Raw genomic sequence first — 24,727 nt, forward strand, 5'->3', positions numbered from 1 at the left:
GTTATCCAATAGATATTTTAGTATGTATTCAGAGTTTCTATTTTGTTGTTACTTACAACATTAATCAGAAATGTCTTCTAATGATAGATATTTCTCTGAATTCAATAGCCTGCATCTTCAGGTACACAATTCTAAAAGGAATCGCATGTTGTGGAGGGTGTGGGTTTTTTATTAGCAACGTTATTTCTCATGTTAGAGTTTGAGTATGCGTGGACTGAAGTCAGTATAAGTCTTACTTTCTTAGCAATGAAATGGGAATGTTTAATTAGCCAGTGTGACCTTCCTGTGCAAGTTTAGCGTATGACTGAATTGCTGTTAGTAGCAGCTAATTCAGGTGTATCTGCTGTGTTTCACAATCATTGTCAGGCATGTGGCTGTTAAAGCAGAGAATGAAACTTCTTCCAGGATCATCATAATTTTGGAGCATTTCACATTCAGGAGATGGGTTCAGATACTGCTGGAACTATAAAATTTCACCATAAAATGTGAATGTAGATAACCAGTAAAAGACAGAGCTTACACTTACTCTTGATTAACTCTTCTCCAGGATGATCTAAGAGAGGATCAAGGGTTCTTTGGTGTTTCTCCATGTTTGGAGAGTCCGCTTTTGAAGTATGAACCAAATCTTCTTGTTTAGTACAACATTACAATACTAGTGATCACTTCCTATTAGCAGGATGTTGATAATTTGACGCTGAGTTGCTTGTAGAGAAAATGAGCTTGGGGCTATAGTAATAGACGGTTCAAATTTCACAGGACTCCTGCAGTGCTTGGGGCAGTCATTATCATAGTTTCAGATGTTAATAAAATATAGATAGTAGGTAACCACTAGAATACATTTCTTAGAGCAATTACTTGATTTCAGGCTATAAAAAAAATTAATCCTTGTGTGCAGTATAATACCAAGTTAGAGGAGTGTACCTTGTTACTCAGGATTAGAGCCTCATTAACTTACACTCCTGAAAAGAAAAACTACTTCAGCAGTACTAATGCCCTCTGCTATTTTAACTGGGGTTAGTTTTCACATGGAGTCCAGTCAGAAAATGTTAGTGACATAAATCCTGACTTTTATTTTTGACATCTAAATTCTCATAATAAGTGGGTAGAAGCAAATGTAATCCAGAAATTGAGTATTAGTAGTAAAATGAATGAAGTTTCTGAATGTGGATGTTCTCTTGTGCTATCAACCCTGAAGATGATGTATGACTGTGTTGCATCTTGTTCTTTCCTGTTGTTCTTTGGCTGATGCTATGGCTGCACAGTAATTTGAGACATGCATATATGAAACTTACCGAGTTACTGGCTTTCCCCCCTTCCCCCTCCCTGAACGTACATCTATGAATGTAATTCCTCTTTTCTTTTTACCTATTATAGCAAGACAACCTAGGATCACAATTTAGCCATATGAGTCTTGCCCGCCAGCCACCTGCTGATCCAACTGAACCTCATACTGCTATGTTCCAGTCCACTGTAGTCCTCCAGCCCCCACAGCAGTCCGGTTATATCATTGCAGCTGCTCCACCTCCACCACCGTCTGGCCAGCCGGTTTCTGCTCCAGGCTACTCAACATCTAGCCACCCTGTCAACCAGCAAGTACTCCCACAGCAGGGATATATGCAGCAACCTGTGCCACAGGTACAGTGGCCCCGTTTCCATTCTCCCAAAAGCTGTGTTTAAAAATGGATCATGCTCTTTTATTAATGAGCTTTTCATATGGTGTGGGGCTCCCTGTTACATTGCAGCTGTATGCATTTATTCTGGGGTTGAGGGCCTTTTTTCTGGCTTATGTGCTTTGAAATGAAAGACTTCAATTTACCTGAGGAGCAATAATCACCGAGGTTTTCCTGTTTTTTTGTCTGACTGGTAAAACTCTATGTTATAAAAGTGCATAAAACTATGTTCTGCATAGTTTTCTACATTTGTCTTTATGGATACTGGGAATTGTCACTTCTACAGTGAAAGCAGAAGTCAACTGTTAAAGAGGGAATTTATCTAGTATAAGTATTTTTAATTGCTAAACTGTTCAACGTTAGTCACACCTTTTAGTAAGTCTTGTGTCTTTTATCATGTGATTGGTTTTGCATTTAGATGCCTGCCTTCTATAGGCTTGCAGGTAGTGAATCTCTTTATCTGTTGTTCGGTTTTAGATGCCAGCTTGTTATTGTACCCCCAATCAGTATCCGCACTCCAGTCAACAATACCGACCTGTTTCTGTCCATTACAATACGCAGCAAAACCAACCATTGGCACAGCCAGGACAGCAGACAGGTTTGTTGAGCTCTTTCAGCATTTCATCGGAACATGTCATGTGTGTTTTCTCCTGGTTTTGCCTGTTAAACTTATTTTGCTGTAAAATTTCAGATAAAGCAGAAGTTCAAATATGGGATACGAAATGTAACCAACCAAAGGTGGAAAAACCTGAGTTGGTTGTTCATGAAACTTGAGATTTAAGCCATTACTGTCTGTGGCTAGTGCTGTAACTTCAGTTACAGGATCTTTTTTTTTAAGTTTAGAACTGAGTAATTCAAAAACTTGTAACCTAGTAATTAACTTTTTAGTAACTTACAAAGTTGGATGAATTAGTACCTTTAAATGATGTAACATTGTAGATATGTAGCTTAACTGAAAAAATGTAAGCAAAAGATACTAATTTTAGATGTTGTGGCATGAAAAGAGCACTGTGCAGAAGATACTAGTGACAACAGTTTTGTCTTTCCTGTCCTATGATTAAAGGTATCTGGGTAATGAATACAATATATAATGAAACTTAGGTGGTTAGAACTAGTTTTCTGCTCCTCCTGTTTTTACTAAAGATTTTACAGTTGTTTCTGAGTTACCTTTCTAGGGATTTTACCAAGCTGTATTTTTGTCATCTTTCTGTCCTTTCCATGCAAATTGTAACTGTAGCTACCATCATTCTGATAATCTGTACTTAAAAATATCATTGTAACCTCCCCAGTAAGAGAAGTTCCTGAAACAGGTTTACTTCTGACTCGCAGTGAAAACTTTCAGCAGTAACTGGTGATGCTTGAAGGCAGAGATCCTTAAAAATCCGGCTTTTATAACATGCCTTAGTTGAATATGTTAGACTTGGTGTCCTTTTGAGTTTCCTTCAGAAAGAAGAATTTTTTGATTTCTCGCCCTGCTCCTGTGTTGCTCTACAGAAATAGGATGAAAGATCAGCTTTTACCAAGTTTAACTGGGTTTCCTTACAGCTGTTCTATTGAGTAGCCTGTGAGAGGGATGGCTCCCTCTTCTGCAATTCTAGGAAGGGCTCCAATAGCAGCGATGCTTGAAGTTGCTATTCATGGTTCAGTTCACAAATGCACATGGGATTATTTCATTGCAGAATCACCAAAATGCGATGCCCACTTGTGGTAGGGGTGTCAAATCACTTTAAAATACTGTTAGTACCTGCTTACTGCAGAATAGATCACTGCTTCTCACTCTACAGAAGCAAAAGTATATTGACCGTTTTTTGAAGGAAAATAAATTACTTTTTTTTTTTCTTTTGTAATTTGTTCTGCCCACTGGTGTTAAAGATTATCCATCTGTATTATACAGCCTGCTTTCCTCCCTCTGAGTTTTTAATACCTAGACTATCTAGTAGCAGGAAGTCTGAGGCTCAGCTGGGGTTACTTCCCCATTTACACCCTAGCAAATAGCACACACACGCTACATCAGAGAGAGCCCGGTGTACATATGGAGCTAACTAAACCAATGTGAAGTTGAAAGCATGGGGTGTGGGTGCATCAGCACCAAGATGTAAAGGGAGGAATCAGTTGCTGTTAATTTCTTTCTTGTATGTTTTTCGCTCTTTACATTTTAACTGAATTTCACTGCTTGTAATGTGGACAGGATGAAAAGCATCAGGAGTGAAAATCTCCCTCTGTATCCTAGAAGAAATAAAGTAAGAAAGCTGTTCAGACTTTACTGCTTTGACATCAAAGGATTATATTTTAGTAGCGAAGGGATGGTCCAGCCAATAATTCCATTCAATCCTGTTTGATTATTTGGTATTTACTAGCATTAGTGGTAGAGGGAAGTATTTTACTAGCAACTGCTATCTCCAAATTGCTATCTAGCCATTGCTGGCTCTCATTGACTGCTTTATAGACAAATTTGAATTGGCATTCTTGCAATGGAGGGTTCCACATCATGTTTTCTGATCTGTGAACTGTTCATGAGATGGTGTGTTTTGAAATTCTCTCTTGTATATTTATTTTAAATAGTAAATATTTATATTAGGTTGACACAAAGCTACATCCAAAATGGTTGATGCTTATTGGCAATGTCTGGTTTTGAGAGAAAAGACAGTTCCTTGGCTAATACAGCAAGGTGTCTGGTCAAAAATAAGAATTAACAGATCATGCATTACATAAAAGCCATGGGGTTTATTCGTCTTACACACTTGTCACTATGAAACCACTCTCCAAACACCAGTTAAGCTAAAAAGATGACCACTTATGAGAGCATGGCAACTGAAGCCACTCTGTGGTTTAATATTGTGGACTGGCCTGACTTTATTTATGAGCTGTTGGATTCGGGGCCGTAACACTGTCTGAGAGGTTTACATTTCTCACAGTGAACCGGTCTCTTTTTCAGCTGCTTCCTGGCTTCCTTTTTAAAAGGGTTTCAGGTGAAATATCTGGGGGGGGCGGGGGCGGTTAGCTTTTAATAAGACTGCTTTGGTTGCCCAAAAGATACTGGGAGAAGAAAACTCTCCTTAAGAAAAAGGCATTTCTGACTGCCATGATAATGAAGGTCCAGTTACCATGAGACCTAACTACAGGCTCATTAAAAATCTTGGCTGAACTGCAGTTACTGTAAGAACATCAGCCAAAGTACAGCTGGCTTCTGCTTCACAACAGCCAGTGATAAAACTATTACAGTCGTAGTAACAGCTGTAGTTGCATTAGTTGTAGTCAAGCTACACTCACAGCTTGCCGACCAAGTGATTGTACTTGCTTTTCTGTTCTTGAATAAAGGCTGTTCCTCACTCTTAATGTGTTCTTCAGAAAATGTATTTCTATATTCAGTAAGTGAACTTCTATGAATAGTGATTTCTTCTTAATTGTGTAAAATATTAAGAAACACACTTCTTTTATCTCCTGTTTCAGCTTTTTTTCTGTGTAATGAGACAATCTGCTATGGCAGGTGTGGGTTTTCTGCTGAGTGCTGCAGTTCTGTCAGACCGCTCTCTAGGCAGAGGTGAAATTGTGAAGCTAAAAACGGAGCATTCTTTGGAACGCTGTGGGGAACCTTCTTGGCAGGCAGTTTATATTGTTCTGGTTCTCTCTGCTTGCAAATTTGATCATGTCTGTCTCTGGAAGTGCCAGAAAAAGCCGAAAAATATTCACAGCTACATGGCAATTTCTGGGAAATGAGGGGTTTAGGTTGCAACTGTATTGACTGGATGTCATCTACTGCAGCTTCACATTCTGCTGTGTTTCCGGTGCCATAGGTCAGTTTGTAACAAAGCTTTTTATTTATTACAGATGAGGTGGATTTTTGTGCATAGTTCAAACTGAAGAGTTCTTAGAAATTCTAATTAGTATTCCCAGTTGAAGCATGCACTGTTTTGAAATTCTTTCTGGTACTCTGAAAATATTTATAGTGCAGTGTGTGTTTCTAATGAGTATCTCTCTTGGTTTTAAAAATTGAACCTTCTTCCCTTTCATATTCTGAAACAATATTTGATTATATTAACAGTCTTTTAAGTCTTCATTGTTGCTATTTCTATAAAGACAGCCAGCTGAGACTGTTAATTCACAATGTTCATTGTACTCTGTATATATGCCATCAATGAACGCTGCTGGGGTTTATTTACAAAAACATGTTTTGTGTTAACTGACTGATTTTCAAAATAGAACACACTGTTTCTTAAACACAGTTTAAAAAAAGGAAAAATCCAAGTGAGTTTTTGCAGTTAGATTTGCGGTATTATAGATCCACACCCAGGTAGGGAGCACGGGGAATGTCAAGGTCAGTAGAATGTGAATGTGTCCAATTCAAAACCAGACTCTTAGTGCTGTCAGTGCATCTTGACAGGCCCAGTTCTGTTATTCTGGAGCAGTAACTGGCTTTGTCTCAGAAACACTGGTAGTTATGGGTTTTGGCTGATGTGGTAAGTAGTGCATACCTGTATAACAGAATGTGACAGAAGGAATTTTACTTGTGTTCTGCATGTGTTTGATCGTGGTGGCAATTGTCTACTATATGCTAATGGGGGGGCACTCACAGAATCATAGAATGGCTTAGGTTGAAAAGGAACATAAAGATCATTCAGTTCCAACCCTCTGCCATGGGCAGGGACACCTTCCACTAGACCAGGTTGCTCAAAGCCCTATTCAGCATGCTTGGTTTGAGGGGGGGGGGGTTGTTCTGTTCTGGGGGGAGTTTCGGGGACTTTTTTTTTTTTTAGGCCATTTTTGAAAGATAGCAGTTTAAACAGTAATAAATAGTTGTAGAGGCACTGTAGACGAGTGAACGTGAAAATCTTTTTTTTCCCCAAGATAACTCTGAATATAAAATGGATTCCACTGTATACAGACATGCCTTTTACATGGAAGATTTTTCTGAGTTGCCAGTTGTTTTCAGCATTACAGGGTTCAGTAGAAAATGCCCTTCTACAAAATATTTGTGCACATGCCTTACACAGATTTTGTTGAATTGCATTTCAATTTTGAATCATAGTCAAGATGCACTTATCCATAGGGCACCTGAGGTACTGGGAGGATTTAGCATTACTAGAATTTTAGAACTAGGTCCTAGAATGGCCTTGTTCATCCTAATAGACAATTTGCTGGTTTTGATATTACCTAGCATGCTTTTCTCAAATGCTTTCAGCTTTCACTTACCAAATCAAGGTGTTAATGCATGTTACTCACATAGTGAGTGTAAATAAACATTGCTAGCATGTGAAAGCAGCACTGCAGATAGTATGTACAATGTTTCATACTGGATCCAAATGAGTAAATCTGTTAATGTTGGCTTCTTTTTATATGCATGATAAGCCAGATTTAAAAAGCCATTAGAAAAAGCTACACATACATTTCCACATAGGCAACTGTGTATACGATCATTATTTCATAGTAAGATTTAAATGTATAATTTCAGGTTACCAGATCCTGCCCAACCAGCAGCAAAACTACCAGGGTTTAGTTGGAGTTCAGCAGTCTCAGAATCAAAATCTAGTCAGTGGCCAACACAACAGCATTGGGAATCAAATTCAAGGTGTGATTGTTCCATATCCTTCAGTGCCATCTTACCAGGTGGGTCATTTAACTTTCTAATCACTCTTCTGTGTGTTTGAGTGATTCTGTTTTTTTCTTTTTTTAAAGTGCTTTGCTTTGTCAATGGTAGAAAGCTGCAAGTAGGTGTCAGAGCTGACAAAACCAACCAAACAAAACATGCCACAGTTGGAGTGAGAAGAAAATCTGCAAGCGTGCAAGTTCTAGTCCTGTTAAGAACCAACTGCTGTGTTAATTGCAATTCGGAGGATGGCGACGAACAGTTTCCATCCCCACCACCCTGCTTTCTGTTGTGCAGAAGATCTCTTTTGTTAATTGATGGAGTCTCTCAGAATCAACACAATTTCTGGGGAAAGAAGATAACATTATTTTTCTTTAATGAAGCACTATCATTTCAACTACTGTTATCGCTAGTCTTCTGGATTTAGAGAACTCCAGCAGATGTTTCAGTTTCTGGCTTCGGGCTGTTTTTTTGTTTGTTTGGGTTTAATTTTTATATAAACTAGGTGGTGGACAGGAGGCAGCAAAAAGCACTATCTGCAGAAGAAAATGTTAATGTGTTCTCGATTGTAGGTTTCGGTGCCTCAAGGTTCCCAAGCAGTGCCCCAGCAGACATATCAACAGCCTGTTATAATTCCCAGTCAGTCAAGTCAAGGATTGCCCGCAACAGGAATGCCAGTTTACTATAGTGTCATTCCATCAGGTCAACAGAATAATTTAAGGTGAGTTTGGCTGTTTGATTTCTCAGAAAATAGGCTTAATTGCCTAGTAATAACTAACAGTTATTACACTATAGTATTGCCTATATTAAAAGGCATTGTAAAGGCAGACTTATGGACACTTTATTACCTATTCAGTTTTGCTCTTATGCAGTTAACTAAAATAACCAGCACTGCCTTAATTGGGACATACCTGTTAGTCAGGAAAAGTTGCTTCCTGTGGAGGATTGACTCTAGCTGGATGCCAGGTGCCCACCAAAGCTGCTCTGTCACTGCCCTCTTCAGCTGGACAGGGGAGAGAAGATAAAACAAAAGGCTGTGGTTTGAGATACGGACAGGGAGAGATCGCTCACCAGTTATTGCCATGGGCAAAACAGACTCGGGAAAATTAATTTATTATGAAATCAAATCAGAGCAAGATACTGAGAAAGAAAACCTAACCTTAAAGCACCTTCCCCACACCCCTCCCTTCTTCCTGGACTTAACTTACTTCCTCTGTTGCTAGCGAGGACTGCTGGCATAAAGCTGGCTATGAAAAAAGTGTAGGAACTTTTTCATGTGCTCAGCTTTTGTTTGATAAGTAACTTCTGGGGTTTTGTTTTGTCTTTTTTTTTTTTACCTGTCTTGGTGTCCTGGTCTACATGTACAGATCTCCCTGTGTATGCAGCTGTGTCCCCAACACAATCTGAGTATTTGTGAGAGAGCAGATGGGCAGGAATTCATTATAGTTAATGCTTACTACAATTTTTTCTTTATTTTTTAAATTATGTGCATTGTTTAACTTTCCTGCAGCTTTTAAACAAGCAGCAACAGTATGAAGCTTGCTTCATCCTTTTGTAAGTGCAGAGACATAAATAGTATTTGTGTTATCAATGCATGGCTTCATCTACTGAAACCCGAATTCTTTTGTGTCTGAAGGTTCTTTTCTGTTCTTTTCTTCTGTAGTTATACTTGATGTTCAATGAAGTCATAGGTAGGCATAATCCCAGACTTTTTTTGAAGTAAGTTCTGGTACTTGATCATCTTTTGCATCATTTAAATGTCCCTCTATTTTGAACAGGGAAACATTTGTTAGGAATTAAGAGCAGACTAGGAACTAATGACAGCATCTTGCTTTTATCATAATGGTTATGTTGCAGCACTTTGGCAAGGAAGGCAGAGTACTGTTCTGCAGGAACTGGGTAGTCTCTCACCTTCAGGTCACTACTGAAAGCTGTAATCAGTAGACAGAGGAGCAGCTGTGTGAGAGCACATATCCCATGCAGATACAAACCTTGGTTAAGTTTTCACTGAGTTTTGCCTGCTTTAGTGGATGTGAGTCTTTAATATTAAGTAATTGAACTGTGGCACGAAGGATGGAACAAACTTCTTGTGACAATGTAGGTAAAAATGGTAAATCCAACAGGAATACACCTATTTTTTCCATAATTTGAAGTAATATTTTTTTTCCTCACTCCCTCTGAATGTTTATCTATAGTACAGAAATTAAGTACAAGATTCTATAGGCACCATTCTGATTATGGTCCACCAACCTGATATTCTGGCTCTGGCAGTTGTGATCAGTTAGTGGTATGATGGAACTTGCCTTTATCTGTTACTTACCTGCTGAATTCCTGTGAACGCCCTGAAAAATACCTGGCATAAACAAACTTTTAAAGTTATCCTTTTCCTACATATTACAAACAAATGAAAGGTGGTTTCTCCCATGCCTGTTTGGAAAAGCCACAGAAAGGCAGTCATCTCTTTAAGCAGCATTACTTTACACTGAAGCAGAAGTGTGCTCCTTTGGTGTCCTGAACAAGCTGGCTCAGCTGCATGGGACCAGGCTCCAGCTCCATCCAGAATCCTCATAGCAGGTTCTGTGGTGATCATTTAACTGAGACCTAATTCTGGCTAACTGGGCAAGACAACAAATTGTTGTTTTATTATTGTTCTGCATATCTTTCTACCCATATAGCAATACCGATATAAAAGCGGTGTATCAAAATAGGTGAATTAGTAGAGCCTCTTAATGTGTGTGGGCCATAGGTTTTTTGCCAAGGAAGAGATGTGAAACTTCAGGCTTCTGAAGAATGAGTGGATTTGGCGGTAGGTGGGAATATTACTGATTCTAAAATTAACACCTCAATCTAGATAGCAAATGCAGTCGTTATTAAATAAAAGTGTAGCACAAATGCCTATTATTCGTGTTCTTTTTTTATTATTACTATTCCAGTTCATCAGTAGGATATTTGCAGCCTCCTGGATCAGAGCAGATACAGTTTCCTAGAACATCATCACCATGCAACTCACAGCAGCTTCAAGGACAGCAGTGTGCAGGTTGGGGGAATAAAGTTTTTTATTGAAAGACTTTGAAAACGTGTAGCTATTAATACGCTGGGTGACTGGATGTTTGCTATCAAGGGTTTGATTTAGAATTAACGACTGTATCATGTTTCCTCCTGTGTTCCATTTTTGGTCATATTGGAAGCAGTTGACTTGACATCTCAATTTGTTTATCATTGAAAGCTCTCAAGTTACGTAGAATTCAGCAATGTACATCATAATGCCTTGCATGTCTGCTTGTGAGTTGAGACAGACAGGGGAACTATACATTGTCAGCAGAATGACTTCTATGTTTTCCTGAATAGCTACAAGGGTCTGGAAATTTTGAGATTTGGGTTTACATTTGATAGAATGAGCAAGGTACATTTTGGAAGTAGCATGCTAGGCTCTTCTACTCAAGACGCATTTTATATTTCACTTAATGGGATAGGAGCAGCGATTTTCTTAAGAATTCCTGAGAAGAGGGTGAAAACTGTGTCTTCTGCATTTGGATAGAGGAGAGGTAGATTTTTGACCTGCTGAAAAGCTAAATTAAATACCCCAAAGCTGTGTGGGGCATTTTGGTTTTGTTCTTATGGTAGCCTTATTTACTGCTCTTACTTTCATAGTTTATAGCAACCATTCAAGTCAGAAGCCATCACCTCCTACATTATTGCCACCTTCATCAAAGTCAAAGCCGCAACAGGCTGCTTCCATTGTGCACTACAGCATAGTGTCTCCACCCTCATCATATAAAAGTTCGCCCACTGGTCTTTCCATCATGCAGCCAATAAAAGGTATATTTTATTGGGATTTTAATCTAAGCCATTCTGTCTGGAAATCTGTTGTAAATTATCAGATTGATTTCATGGCTAACTGCTAGAACAACTGCAACTTCAATGCCATCTCTGCAAATACTTTTTTTAGAATTCTTCACCTGAATTGCTATTATTGTAACTTTTAAAATGACAACTTGGAACTTAATAGAAACAATAGCCAACTTCATGAAGGCAGTCTGGAGGCAGCCTTCAGCAGATAAGTGTCACTTAGCAGAAGCATTTAAATCAGGTTTGGAATGTTTAGATCTGCAAAATGTTTGGGTAATTTATGAAGGTGTATAAATAGCAGCCTCAATGGCATGTGAAAACAGTGGTGACACAGAGCCTTGTCATATTCATGAAATGTTTATAAGTGTTAATATCCAAACACTTAAAACCTCTGAATTTCCAGCTATAAAAATTTATAGATGGGTTAGGAAATTAAGAGCACTCAGGTTAGCTTCCAAACAAGAGGTTATAGAACAATCCTGTGATCATAGTGGTACAGTCCATATTTTCCTAATAGGGAATTTGGTATGTTAGAGATTTGGTTGGTTGAAAAGGGGTAGTCTCAAATACTGCTACCTCAGTGTTTTGCAAGCAAGCAACAGATTAAACAACCCGAGGTCAGTGACCTACACATGGTGTTTCTAACAAACATTTATCTTAAGATATTTTTAGACCCTCTTTATTAGTAAACAAATAACATGCAGTTAAGCGGCAAGATAGCTGGATTAGCAGTGTATTAGAGTTCATGGGCAGGTTTGGTTTTGTTCCCATTTTGCTTCAGGTTTGTTTGGCTTTAATTCTGGAAGACTGTCATTTCAGGGTGCCTAAAATTGGTCCCACACTAGTTTGTTCTTCTATGCTCCTAATCTGTCCTGGAAGTGCTACTTTTAGGAATCTGAAGGCATTGCTCAAACCTGCTAAACTCTGATTTAAAGAGATATGGGGAAGAGGAAAGCCTTTAAAACAGAGGGAGAATAAATTTTGAGAGAACAAAGAAAAGCATGCTTTTCAGTAAGTGATACTGAGATGATGAATCAAAGCCACTGAGATGAGGACATATGCTGATACGCAGCAGCGTTGTGTTTCTTTTCATATGGAAAAGTCAGACTGTAAATCTGGGAAACCTTTCAAAGGTTTCTGCTGTGTTTCCCTTGTAGGTTTTGACAGGAGATAGTGGCTGCAAACTGACTTAGGCATTCTGTGACACTTTATTTTGTTGGGATGCTTCTTTAGGAAGAGATTTGCATTTATTTTAATTTACTGAAATGCTGTGGAACTAGAAGTAGTAGAAAGAACTTTTTTTCTGGATGTACAAAGCTTTCTTTTGCAGTTTAAACAGCATTTTCAGATTGTGGTACTTGTTTACAAATGGTCCTATAGGTGGTTTTGAAAGAAAAGCATGGTTTTATTGGGTGCGGAGTTCTCAGAATAGAGATAATTCAAGAGTATGCTACAGTGCTGCAGAATAAAATACTGTAATAATATAACCAGTGAGATGTAAACCAATATAATTAATAATGATTAGAAATGCATGCATAAAATATTAAAATGGAGCCAATTTTCTTTTTTAAAATGTATGTGTATATAGATGTTTGATATGTCTCAGGTTTACATACAGGGATTACATAAGCTTGTGGCTTTGCCACTTGGAAGCTGTTGTGCTCTATATTATTCTCATTATGTAGAAGACATCCATAAACAGAGTCATATTTTATTTTGCCATGTAACAAAATAGAAGTATTTGCAATGTGGCTGGACCAGGGATTCTTCCGTTTACACCTTCCGTTAAACTTAGCCAGATATCTGATGCTTCCATTTCAATCTGGAACACATGGGTAGAACTTTTTGCCATTCAAAGGAAAGTACAGATGTCAAAATACTGCTAGTCTAAGTATCAATATAGTAAATATTTCAGGACACAATTTACAAAAGCTAATGTACTTTTAATTAGTTCATTATTCTCCATTGTTTGGTTTGCTTCTCGAAGGAGCGTGTTGCTTTTTGTGGAGCCCCAAGGTAGTGAAAACAGCCCGTTTAAAATAAAATTAAAAAAGCAAGAGGAATGCAGTTTATAAGCTGTATCTGACTGCTCTTAAGTGATGCTACAATGTTGGTAGTAAATGGAGAAGAGTGTAGACTCCCTCTATAAAGGTGGATGATTAAACGATATTTAAAGCATGTGTTTAATCGTGGTTTCCGAGAAATGCTGTAAATAGAGCGTAGAGCAGAGAAGGAAATTGCTAACAACCAAGTAAATAGGATGTTAAATAAATTACCGGACACAGCACCAGGTCAAAGTGGGAAGACTGCTCCTCTCAGGCAGCCTCTCATCACAACCCCTTACATAAAATGTTACAGAACAGCGTTGGCTGTTTAGGTGTTCTCCCATGACTTTGGTGTTTCTGTAGCCACAAGACTCTCAGTGGTACTGGATGTGGGGATCTGTTTGCAGTCTCTACCCAGGAAAACGTTCCTATATACACTTGTAACTGAAGGAAGTCTGGCCTCAGACTACAGATTGATTCCATGTCTTTCCAATGTGTGCCATCCGACCAGAGAAAACAGTTTGAGTCAATGTTGCTGTATGTCATGTAAAGCTAATTAGGTGACTTTCATTTTTAAATAAAGAATATTCATGCTTAATATCACATATTTTTCAACTCATTACTCTGGCAGCAGCTACAGTGAATGTTAAATACTTCTAATTACTATTAAATGGAATAATTTCTTTAAAAAACAGTCTCAATAATGAGTTTCATTCGTTTCATGTTATTTTGCTTTTTTAAATTCACATCTGTTCTGCCAAAATTACAATTGAAAAGTATGAACTAACTGTATCCTACTTATTTCTTGTCTTTGTAGCAGTAGCACCACCACCAGGTGGAGGAGTAGTAATGATGCAGCTAAATATACCTAACAATCCTCAGCCTCGGAACCATTCACCTCCACCATGGAAACAGAATAAATACTACTGTGATCATCAAAGGGGGCAGAAGTCCACAGAACTTAGCACTTTAGACAGTGCTGCACAGGTATGATGGTTTGGTTTTGTTTTCCAGGATGACTTAAAATTTGCATATTTTAGTATCACAGAATCATAGCATAGTAAGCATTGAAAAGGACCTTAAGATCATCTAGTTCCAACCCCCCTGCCATGGGCAGGGACACCTCACACTAAACCGTGTCACCCAAGGCTCTGTCCAACCTGGCCTTGAACATTGCCAGGGATGGAGCATTCACAGCCTCCCTAGGCAACCCATTCCAGTGCCTCACCACCCTCACAGTAAAGAACTTCTTCCTTATATCCAGTCTAAACTTCTCCTGTTTAAGTTTGAACATTTGAATATTTTCTTGAAAGTTCTTTTAGGGAGTAAAATATCTTCTCTGATAATACTTAAGATTTTAACTATTCGCGATTTTAACTTGACTTCAGTCACTGAGTGCTGTAGGTGTTTAGATTGTTTAAAACACTAACTTGCTGTTTATTCCAGTTGCAGCATAGTCCTCAACTAGGCAGTCCTGTCACCTCACCGGCCCAATCACCAGCACCAGTTCAGCTGTCAAACATGAAGAACATCCGTCCCACATTAACACCTCTTTCTATTGTGCCCCAGTTTTCTAGACCTTTTGTCCCTGGACAAGGTATATTTTTACTTAACTAAAATGTGTCTATGTTTGTTTTGTTGTTGGGTTTGTTTTTACTTGAATATTTTCAAATGCAAGTTATATAAGGATTTTCTGATAAACTGTGGCTCACTTTGGTACTAATACTATTGGAGCAGGATCATCAGAATTACCCATTAAAGCATTATGTAAAATTTCACCTTCTCTCTCTACACAGATACCATTCCCTGTATTTTCAACAGCTTTTGATCATCTTGTTATTATGAGAGCTTTTATAACCCACTTGCTTTCTCTTTAAGTAAATTCTGATTTCAGCATGAAAATTGAATAAAGTTTTGATACAATTTAGCTTTAAGTTTTAACCATAAATCAAGAACAACACACACTACCAGGAAGCTATTGTTTGACTAGCTGACCTTAATAAATTAGGTGAACGTAGTATCTTTTGGGGTAAGTGATACAGAAATGTGATGTTGATTGAATGTTCTATGTTCTGCCAGACTCACATACTGGTTGATGCTGTATTGCATCAAGCCACTGCATAAGCAAGAATTCATTCCTCTGTAGAATAACCAGCATGATGGACTCAGTACTGTTGCTGCTTCAGTTAGTATTTCAGATAGTACCCACCCAAAGACAGAAAAAATTCCCTGTAGAATTTCAGTCCTCTGCTGCTATGTTACGAGAAAACCAGAAAATGGGGAGTTTTCATTGAGATGTGATAGGTGATAGCATTTTAAAAAATTATGCAAACAAAAGACTTCATCAAGGGCAAACATTTCCTTGTGTAGTTCCAAAGCTCAAAATTAATGGGGCTGTTTTACAGAAACATTTCCTTCAAAGCAAAACTTAGTGAAAGTTCTGTATTTCTTGCTTACTCATAAAGAAAACCTTAATTCATCTGTCCTTGTCTTACCTGCTTTGTAGTCTTTGTCGTTGCTTTGTATTCCAGTGATGTAAATCTTCCAGGCTGCCTGCTGTAAAGCATACCTCTCAACTTTCTGAATCTTCTGTGACTACTAAAAGCTTCTATTCCATTGTTCATGTGAATCATTGGAGCAAATAGGAATGTGAAGATGAACCTGGCTCTAATATAACCATGAAAATGATTAAATTAGTATACCGAGAGTAGTTTTAGCCTTACTAAACTCATTTTGAGAGGATTTAGATAAGATGACAATGAAGAAAAACTTTTAGTGTGTTTTTCAGTGTAATCTCTACATTCTAGAAAGCTTGTGCCTTTTCACCTTCTGAACACTATGTGACTGACTCAGATTTACTTACCACACCAAACCTTGTTTTGTTAGCCTAGCCAAATACTCTATTTTGTGCATAATTATTCTGCTTTCTCTTATGCATAAGATCTGTGTCATAAGAGGAACTTGGAGGAAAATTGCATGCAACAGAAAAACCCTTCTAATTATCCTTCTCTTTAAGGAGATGCCCGATACCCATTGCTTGGCCAACCCCTGCAATACAATCCGCCATCTTTATTACGAGGACAAGTAACAAGCGAACAGGTATTAGAGAGAACAATCTCCTGGCAACACTGAGGCAGGGGGTGGGGTTCAGACTACCATTATAACCACTATGAATGGGGAATACCATTATTGCATTAGCAGAGTAATTGAGTGGAAAGTGCTTGTTTTCCAATAATGGCTCTGTTTAGTGTTCATACTTCCCGTTCTTCTTGTCTGTAGTATATTAAAAAAAGTGAGAAACATTTTCCTGAAATTTAGCTTTAGGCACAGTGTAGATTATGGATTATTTAGATGGATTATAACTGCATTTTGCCAGCAGTTCCACAAATCACAGAGAGAACGTTTGCTAAAAGGATTTTCTTCCATTTGAGTAGCAACAAAACAAAAAAAACCCCAAACATGTACCTAAGTATTCCTAAGCAAAGAGTGTGTTTCTTTCTTACAAGAAAAACCTAAAATAATAGTGTTTGCAAAGCTAAAAAGTTTTGCCATCTCCTTAACTTTTGGGACAGACACAGACTCCCTACCTCTACCTTGCTCAGTTCTACCCAAGTTCAGCCAGGAGGTGTGATGGATTGGGGTGGGGGAGGAGGGGAAGGTGCATTCTTCCAATAATATTTATGGTGATTTTTTTTTCTTCCTCCATTTCCTTCCTTTCTTCTAAAGCCAAGGATTGAGTGTACCTCACTGCAGGATTGCTAAACTCCAAAACTAAAACTGGTTATTAAAATCTTTCCTGTACCACGGTAGTACAGGTTATTTTCCAGAAATTCCTCTGCACTGTTTTTCACTGAGCTAACCTAGTGCTTTGTCATTAAAGTACATCATTTATGTCAGTCTTTCCAGTGTCAGCCTGGAAACAGACATGGAAACAGGGGAAAGAAACCAGCAAAGAAGGCTGCTTCAACAGATCTTGGTGCAGGAGAACCAGGTATAGAATTCTGATTGACACAGTTCTCCAGAAAAATGGATTATGGTGATGGGCTGGGAATGTAACAAGAAAAGCACAGGTGAGAAAAGGGACAGAATGAAGAGTAATTGCACAGATATGGACATGGCAAACACTGGAAACATAAGGCTGGAGAGGAAGACTTGATTTGGAGAGAGGGGAAGAGGGAGGTTAAATGAGAAAAGTGTAGTTACGAAGCCTGGAGAAAGACCAGAGAAGATCAGGATTGGACAGTACTAAAACGAAAAGCAACTTGGTCAGTTTACTGGATATAAGTTCTATCTTGTTACATTAAGTAGTTATATTAAATATACATACCCCTGCTTCCTTTTACTTGCCTGAGATGTAAAATCAATCATAAACCACAAAATAGTTTGTGCCTTTTTTTTTCCTTTATTTTTGCTTTTCCTCTTTTTCCTTCTTTTTCATTTTCTCACTTTTTTTTCTTTCTTTCCTTCTAATACAAATAAGCATATGGATTTGGAGGAGGATGTATTGGGAAATCTACAGATTAGCTCCTTGGAGTTGGTAAAGATGTCATCCAAATAAAACCTGACCTCATCTATCTACGTATCTTTACTGGAAATAATTTTTGTTGCGTTACCTGTTGCAGAAAGTTACAGATAAATCGGCATTTTCTAACAGCTGATGGGAGAGGATTTTTTGAGAGCAGACAGACTAGTTTGTTAGCATGGTGGGTGATGTTTGAAGCATTAACAGGCAAAGCCAGTGAGATGCTGTAGTGAGTTTCCAAACCTGCTGCAAAACTAGGTGATCATTTTATTTTTCCACTCCCTTTCTTTTGAGGGCCCTCTTTGTATTCTCAGCTTTTATTTGTATGCTTGTAACTGTAAGCAGTGCTAAATGTGAAATCAAAAGGCTGTCCAGAATACCAGAACTGGAATGTCTGTGTATTTTTATCAGCCATCTGGAGATACAAGTATGAAATAACTCATTTTCCATCGTGTTTGTTGTATCATTAAGTACAATGACCAATTTAGATTGAATATTTTTCCTGTTTCAGTTGTGGGAAAAGTTCTAGAAATTACTGAACTGCCAGAAGGCATAACTCGTGCGGAAGCAGAAAAACTATTTGGAGAACTTTTTAAAGTTGGTGCCAAGATTCGGTGGCTAAGGGATTCGCAGTGTCTACAAGCGCAGCAGCAGCAGCACCATCGTCGTTACTGTGGCAGCGGAGACAGTAGTGTGAATGCGGAGTCATCCAAATCTAGTGACTTGGCTTCCACATACACGGTTCTAGCTACGTTCCCTACAATGTCAGCTGCTCAGAATGCATTGAAGAAACAAAGTAGTACCTCAGTGAATAAATTCAGGCTGAGAACAAGCAAGAAGCACTACGACTCTCATGTTCTGGAAAGGGCTAGTTCTCAGTAGCAGTTACATCAGTGGACACTCAGCCTTTACTACATCCATGTCCTCCTCTCCATTGATTGGCTCGATGTCATGGGGCTTCTGTTCTCTTCATAGAGACTCCTGGGATGTTCTGTCGTATGACATTAGTCATTCAAGAATAAATAACCCACTGATCCAGCAAGATGAAGAAAAAAAATACAGAGTTAATTCCAAACAATAGCAAAGAATCATTTTGGAGACAGGCAGCTTTCTACAAGGAATGCTGTTGAAATGCCCCCTACTTTTATAGTAGTTTTGTTTCATATTTTTGAATTCTTGTATCAGATCCGAACTTCTATTGTACAGCAAACATTCATAAAAATCCATATTCAGATTTGTATTTTATAATCCCTTTTCACACTGGCACACAGCTGTCCATTCCAAGGCAGGAACCTGAGGATTGGTGGAGGGGAAAAGAGAACCATTTTCGAGAACTTACACTCATTTTTCTAGTAAATTATCCCAAATCTTCAAGTTAACCTGTTCTTTGTCCCTTGTGGTTTTGTTCAGGGTTTCCCCCCCCCCAAAAAAAAAAAAATATATAATTTTAGCAACTAACTCCATAGATGGTCATTTTCTTTTGAGACTCATTCAAGCAATGCCAAAAGAAATTACAAGTAGGTTGTATCCTCGAAGGATTCGCTTCTGATCCAGCAAGCTTAATAATTATTTAAAGGGGAATATGAATAGGTTAAAAAGAATGTTCACTGAATCACATTTTAATATTTCTTCTTTTTAGCAAAAGTGTGAAGAAACTAAAATGTATCTTCACAAGTGACAAAATGTTTGCACTTTGTGTTCCCACCAGTATGAATATCTTTCTCTTCATGCTAAGATAACTGTGTTTGATAAGTGCTGGAAACCTTTTTAATGGTTTAAGTTTTCATCATTTGCAGATGCTCACTGGACATTAAAGATTCATTGCACATAAATGAAACAAACTTTTTTCAATTTGTGTAATTTGCAAGGCTGTACAATGTGTGCTGATGCAAGCCTTTTCCAGTTCAAGAAAATAAATGTTTACAAACACCAACTTTTCCAGTGCACTTGTTTAAACTTCTGGGAGCCTTCTGAAACGGGAATGAGCGCATGTTAATGGTTTTGTATCCCTTCAAATGTGAGATAACAATTTAAAACCAACACAAATACTAGAGCTTCTCAAAGAACCACTATTGCTGTTCATTTTCTTGATGCATTCATTTACATTATCCTGCCCATCAACATTTTTAGATGTTTCCTGTATGAGTGAAAAGTAGGAGGAATTGGTAAGACATCATAAGGGACTGCGCCTGTTTTTTTACTTTTAGCACAGGCACAGATTTGCTCTGTAGACAAGCAACTACTTCTTAAGGCTGTTGCTCTGTGAAAGATGCATTTGTAACTTTTTAAGTGGAAACTTAAGGTAAATGTTACGCTTAAAAACATATTTTACAGAGGAAAAGTAAAGAATGTAGGTGCCTAAACCAGCATTAATCTTCATCTTTTATACAAAAAATCTTGTCCCTGAGCAACCAAACATGAAGTGGCAAGAACAGTCAGTCCTATGTATGCTCAATTCTTAAATCATTTCATGAATCAAAGTACTTGGATGAAAACTGACCTGTCTGGGACTAACATAGCATAATAAATCAGGTATTTTGGACTTGATTCTACAAAATGCTGTACCAGCAGGTATTGACAAGCCTAAAAGTAAACTCACACTCCTGTAAAACAGAGGGGAAGTTGTTTGGATTCAAGCCCCTAACTAAAAGACAAATCTACTTATCCCTATCTACTCTTGTAAAAGGATGGTGCTTCTCAGCATTTGAGTTCTTATGCTACTAGACTGAATATACTACTTGAATAAGGGGATATATTTCCTCCTCAGGTTGGATTGCTGTCATTTACTGCACCCAGAGCCAAAGATGGTAAGAACCCATCTTATGCAGATTACAGTATTTCCTCCTCTGAACAGCATAAAGATAACACAGCTAACACAGAGGGTCTGTCACTGCCTCCTGCTTTCCTGTTCAAGATTATGGTTTTAACCCCCTAAAAGGGGTTAACAGATTAAAGGTCTGTACTGACAGGTGTCTCAGCCCAGAGAGGGTAACTGCCTCTAGTGGCTAACACATTCAGGTACAGGAGTTTTCACAGATGTAGAAGAGCAAACAATAGCTGAGAGCTTCCATATATTTTTTGACATAACCTAAGAACTAAATCCAACATTAAATAAAACCATTTCCTAAGGATGCTGCATGACTTGCTTCATTTGGTAAACTGCATCTGTAATAACCAAAGAGAAGAAAATGTAATGAGAGAGGTGGCCATGGAGAACACAAGCAATCCAAACAGAAAGAGGAGAGGGATCCACTGATGAGGAACAAGGCCCAGCAAATACTGAACTCTCATCAAGTAAGTTGTAAACGCGTGAACTCCTCTACAAATAAACATTAGAACATAATAAGCCAGTTGTAGTCTAATCCTGAATCTGATACCGACAATTACTACGGGCAGGTCACCCTTTCTGAGTACATTTTCTTTCATGTTAAATGGTAGCAGTGACTTTTTTTCAATCTGGACATGCTGATACAAGCCACACAGATACAACTGAGATGACTTTGGAAGCATCAAAGGCCTCTGATGTCTACAGAGAGCACAGAATCCAAGTATTTCTGCTTCACAGTCTTACTCATTCCTGATTTTGTGCCATTTCACAGTCTTCAGTAAGTGAACATGGCGTAAGCTCACCTAACCAAGGCCATTTGTACCTTCCTGGCTTTTATACTTCTGCCCCTTCTCGTTCCTTGTAACACACAAGCTTTAGGAACTGTACAAAAACCCTGCAACAAGATTTGTTCCTGTCATGGTTTAAAACCAGGCAGAGCTCCTTCACTCACTCCCCCCTCCTCCCTTCTTGCCCTCCCCCTACTCCCGGAGGGACGGAGAAGAGAATTGAAAAGAATGCAACTCCCACGGGTTGAGATAAGAACAGTTTAGTAACTAAGGTATAACACAAATCACTGCTGCTACCACCAATAGTAACAATGATAAAGGAAATAACAAGGGAAGAGAATACAACACCTCAACACCAGCTGACGGATAACTCCCCACCCCACCCCGACCAAGCTCCGACCGATACTTCCTCCAACCCTGCAGTCTCCCAGCCCTTCCGGCTAACTCCCAGTTACATCCTGGGCATGACGTGCTGTGGTATGGAATACCTCTTTGGTCAGTTTGGGTCAGGTGTCCTGTCTCTGCTTCCTCCCGGCTTCCCCTCCTCCCTGGCAGAGCATGAGGCTCACAAAGTCCTTGGCCAAACCAAAACATCCTTGTTAATCAGCTCTGTTCCCAGGCCGAAAGTCAAAACACTGCACTGCACCAGTTACCAAGAAGGAGAAAAATGATTGCTACTGCTGAACCCAGGACAGTTCCATACATTTGGATCGTGTTCTAGAAAGCAAATAAATGTGCTTTATGGCATGAAATAAACATGTAAAACTAGTGTAAGTGTTCTCAATCTTTAGTACTTTAGTGGTTGAACATTAAAGCCATTTTTAAAGGGAATAGTGGCTAAAGGAATTAAGTGGGAACTTAAACTGCAGTAATCTGATACATTTAATTTGGTTGGGAACATACCTAACCTGTAAAGCTGAGGAAAAAGCGCAGGAAGAATAACCAGAAAAGCTGAACAAATCTATTACCTACTACACCAAGGGCTGCTATTTCTTGATTTCAATTTTTAATTAATACAGTTATATTACTGTGTAAAATGCATCCCTGCACTGTGAACCTTCAATGCTATTTGTGATACTATAGTGAAAATGGTAGTGTCAAATTAAGACATTTATGCTTCATACTCTGGGAACACTCAAAACTACACAGACCTGAGGTCAGATTCAGGTAGATCAGAGGCACACCTGAGAATCTGTTTGTAGCCTCCACATGGCTGCCAAACTATGTCATGTTTCAGTAGGTCTGGATGAAGTGAAACCTTGGCAATGGGCATCTTGCACCTTATCTGAGACACCTCCCTGAGCAAATTTAACCTGTTGTAATCTGAAATACTTTTCTATGACTCACACACACTTAGAAGATGACATCCAAAGAAGAGTAGCAGAACACTTACGAAGAAATCAGTCTTGAAGCACTCCATAGACAGATAGGAAAAGCCTCACGCTCACAGGCCCTTGTTCTCATGGGTGACTTCAACCACCCTGACATCTGTTGGAAGGACAGTACGGCCCGGCACAAGCAATCCAGGAGGTTCCTCGATTGTGTGGAAGACAACTTCCTTCGGCAAGTAATAGAGGAGCCGACAAGGAGAGGTGCCATGCTTGACCTCGTGCTCACCAACAGGGAAGGGCTCGTTGGAAATGTGACGCTCCAGGGCAGCCTTGGATGCAGCGATCATGAGATGGTCGAATTTGAGATCCTCAGGACAGTGAGAAGAGCGTGCAGCAAGCTCAGTGCCCTGGACTTCAAAAGAGCAGACTTTGGCCTCTTTAGGAACCTGCTTCAGAAGGCTCCATGGGATACAGCCCTAGAGGGCAGAGGGGCCCAAGACTGTTGGTTGATATTGAAGGATCACCTGCTACAAGCTCAGGAGCGTTGCATCCCAACCAGAAGGAAGTGTAGCAGGAGGGCCAGGAGACCTCCTTGGATGGATAAGGAGCTCCTGAGGAAAATTCAAATGAAAAAAGAGGCTTATAATAAGTGGAAGCAAGGACAGGCGACCTGGGAAGAGTACAGGGATGTTGTCCGGGAAGCTACGGACCAGGTTAGGAAAGCTAAGGCTCAGTTAGAATTAAACTTAGCTAGAGGTATTAACAGGAAGGGATTCTACAGGTACATAGCAAATAAAAAACAGACTAGGGAGAATGTAGGCCACCTCAGGAAGCTCTCGGGAGAACTGGCTACACAGGATTTGGAGAAGGCTGAGGTTCTGAATGACTTCTTTGCCTCAGTCTTCACTGGCAAAGGCTCTGACCCCACCACCCAGGTCTTGGAAGGCAGATGCAGGGACTGTGAGAATGAAGACCTTGTGCCCACTGCAGGAGAGGAACTGGTTCGAGACCATCTTAAAAATCTGAACGTGCACAAGTCCATGGGTCCGGATGAGATCCATCCGCGGGTCGTGAAGGAGCTGGCAAATGAAGTTGCGAAGCCGCTGGCCATCATATTTGAGAAATCATGGCAGTCAGGTGAAGTTCCCGATGACTGGAAAAAGGGAAATACAACCCCCATTTTCAAGAAGGGGAAAATGGATGACCCAGGGAATTACAGAGCAGTCAGTCTCACCTCTGTGCCTGGCAAAATCTTGGAGCAGATTCTCCTGGAAGGCATGCTAAGGCACATGAAAAACAACAAGGCGCTTGGTGACAGCCAGCATGGCTTCACTAAGGGGAAATCCTGCCTGACCAATTTGGTGGCCTTCTATGATGGGGCTACGGAACTGATGGACAGGGGGAGAGCAGTTGATGTCATCTACCTGGACTTGTGTAAAGCGTTCGACACTGTCCCACACAACATCCTTGTCTCTAAATTGGAGAGACATCAATTTGATGGATGGACCACTCGGTGGATAAAGAACTGTCTGGATGGCCGCACACAAAGAGCTGTGATCAATGGCTCAATGTCCGGCTGGAGACCAGTAATGAGTGGTGTCCCTCAGGGATCGGTGTTGGGACCGGTCTTGTTCAACATCTTTGTTGCTGACATGGACAGTGGGATTGAGTGCGCCCTCAGCGAATTTGCCGATGACACCAAGCTGTGTGGTTCACGTTGATATGCTGGAGGGAAGGACTTGGGGGTGTTCGCTGATGAGAAAATGAACATGAGCTGGCTTCAGTGTGCGCTTGCAGCCCAGAAAGCCAGCCGTATCCTGGGCTGCATCAAAAGGAGCGTGACCAGCAGGTCCAAGGAGGTGATCCTGCCCCTCTACTCTGCTCTTGTGAGACCTCACCTGGAGTTTTGTGTGCAGTTCTGGTGTCCTCAACATAAAAAAGACATGGATCTGTTGGAACAAGTCCAGAGGAGGGCCACGAAGATGATCAGGGGACTGGAGCACCTCCCCTATGAAGACAGGCTGAAAAAGTTGAGGCTGTTCAGCCTGGAGAAGGCTGCATGGAGACCTCATAGCAGCCTTCCAGTATCTGAAGGGGGCCTATAGGGATGC

At 39.6% G+C, this 24,727-nt stretch overlaps 1 protein-coding gene across 13 annotated transcripts in view; it reads left to right on the forward strand.

The window, feature by feature from the left end:
• R3HDM1 (R3H domain containing 1) overlaps positions 1-19,603 on the forward strand; it is a 92,036-nt gene extending 72,433 nt beyond the window's left edge. For 10 of the 13 annotated variants that reach the window (XM_061444566.1, XM_061444598.1, XM_061444626.1 and 7 more), the window contains 11 exons: positions 1,375-1,635; positions 2,148-2,268; positions 7,120-7,274; positions 7,827-7,975; positions 10,188-10,291; positions 10,906-11,073; positions 13,966-14,135; positions 14,595-14,745; positions 16,165-16,247; positions 17,055-17,139; positions 18,182-19,603. In XM_061444566.1, coding sequence (XP_061300550.1) covers positions 1,375-1,635; positions 2,148-2,268; positions 7,120-7,274; positions 7,827-7,975; positions 10,188-10,291; positions 10,906-11,073; positions 13,966-14,135; positions 14,595-14,745; positions 16,165-16,247; positions 17,055-17,139; positions 18,182-18,552 — 1,818 coding nt within the window. In that variant the 3' untranslated portion in view covers positions 18,553-19,603. The remainder of the gene's footprint in view (positions 1-1,374; positions 1,636-2,147; positions 2,269-7,119; positions 7,275-7,826; positions 7,976-10,187; positions 10,292-10,905; positions 11,074-13,965; positions 14,136-14,594; positions 14,746-16,164; positions 16,248-17,054; positions 17,140-18,181) is intronic. The other 3 variants (XM_061444645.1, XM_061444636.1, XM_061444663.1) reach the window with 1 other exon arrangement.
• Positions 19,604-24,727: the final 5,124 nt, after the last annotated feature.

This window comes from Pezoporus flaviventris, unplaced genomic scaffold, assembly GCF_033815535.1.
Source record: "Pezoporus flaviventris isolate CSIRO_AGI_PZ_B2104156 unplaced genomic scaffold, CSIRO_AGI_Pfla_v1 ptg000001l, whole genome shotgun sequence".
Lineage (NCBI taxonomy): Eukaryota > Metazoa > Chordata > Aves > Psittaciformes > Psittacidae > Pezoporus > Pezoporus flaviventris.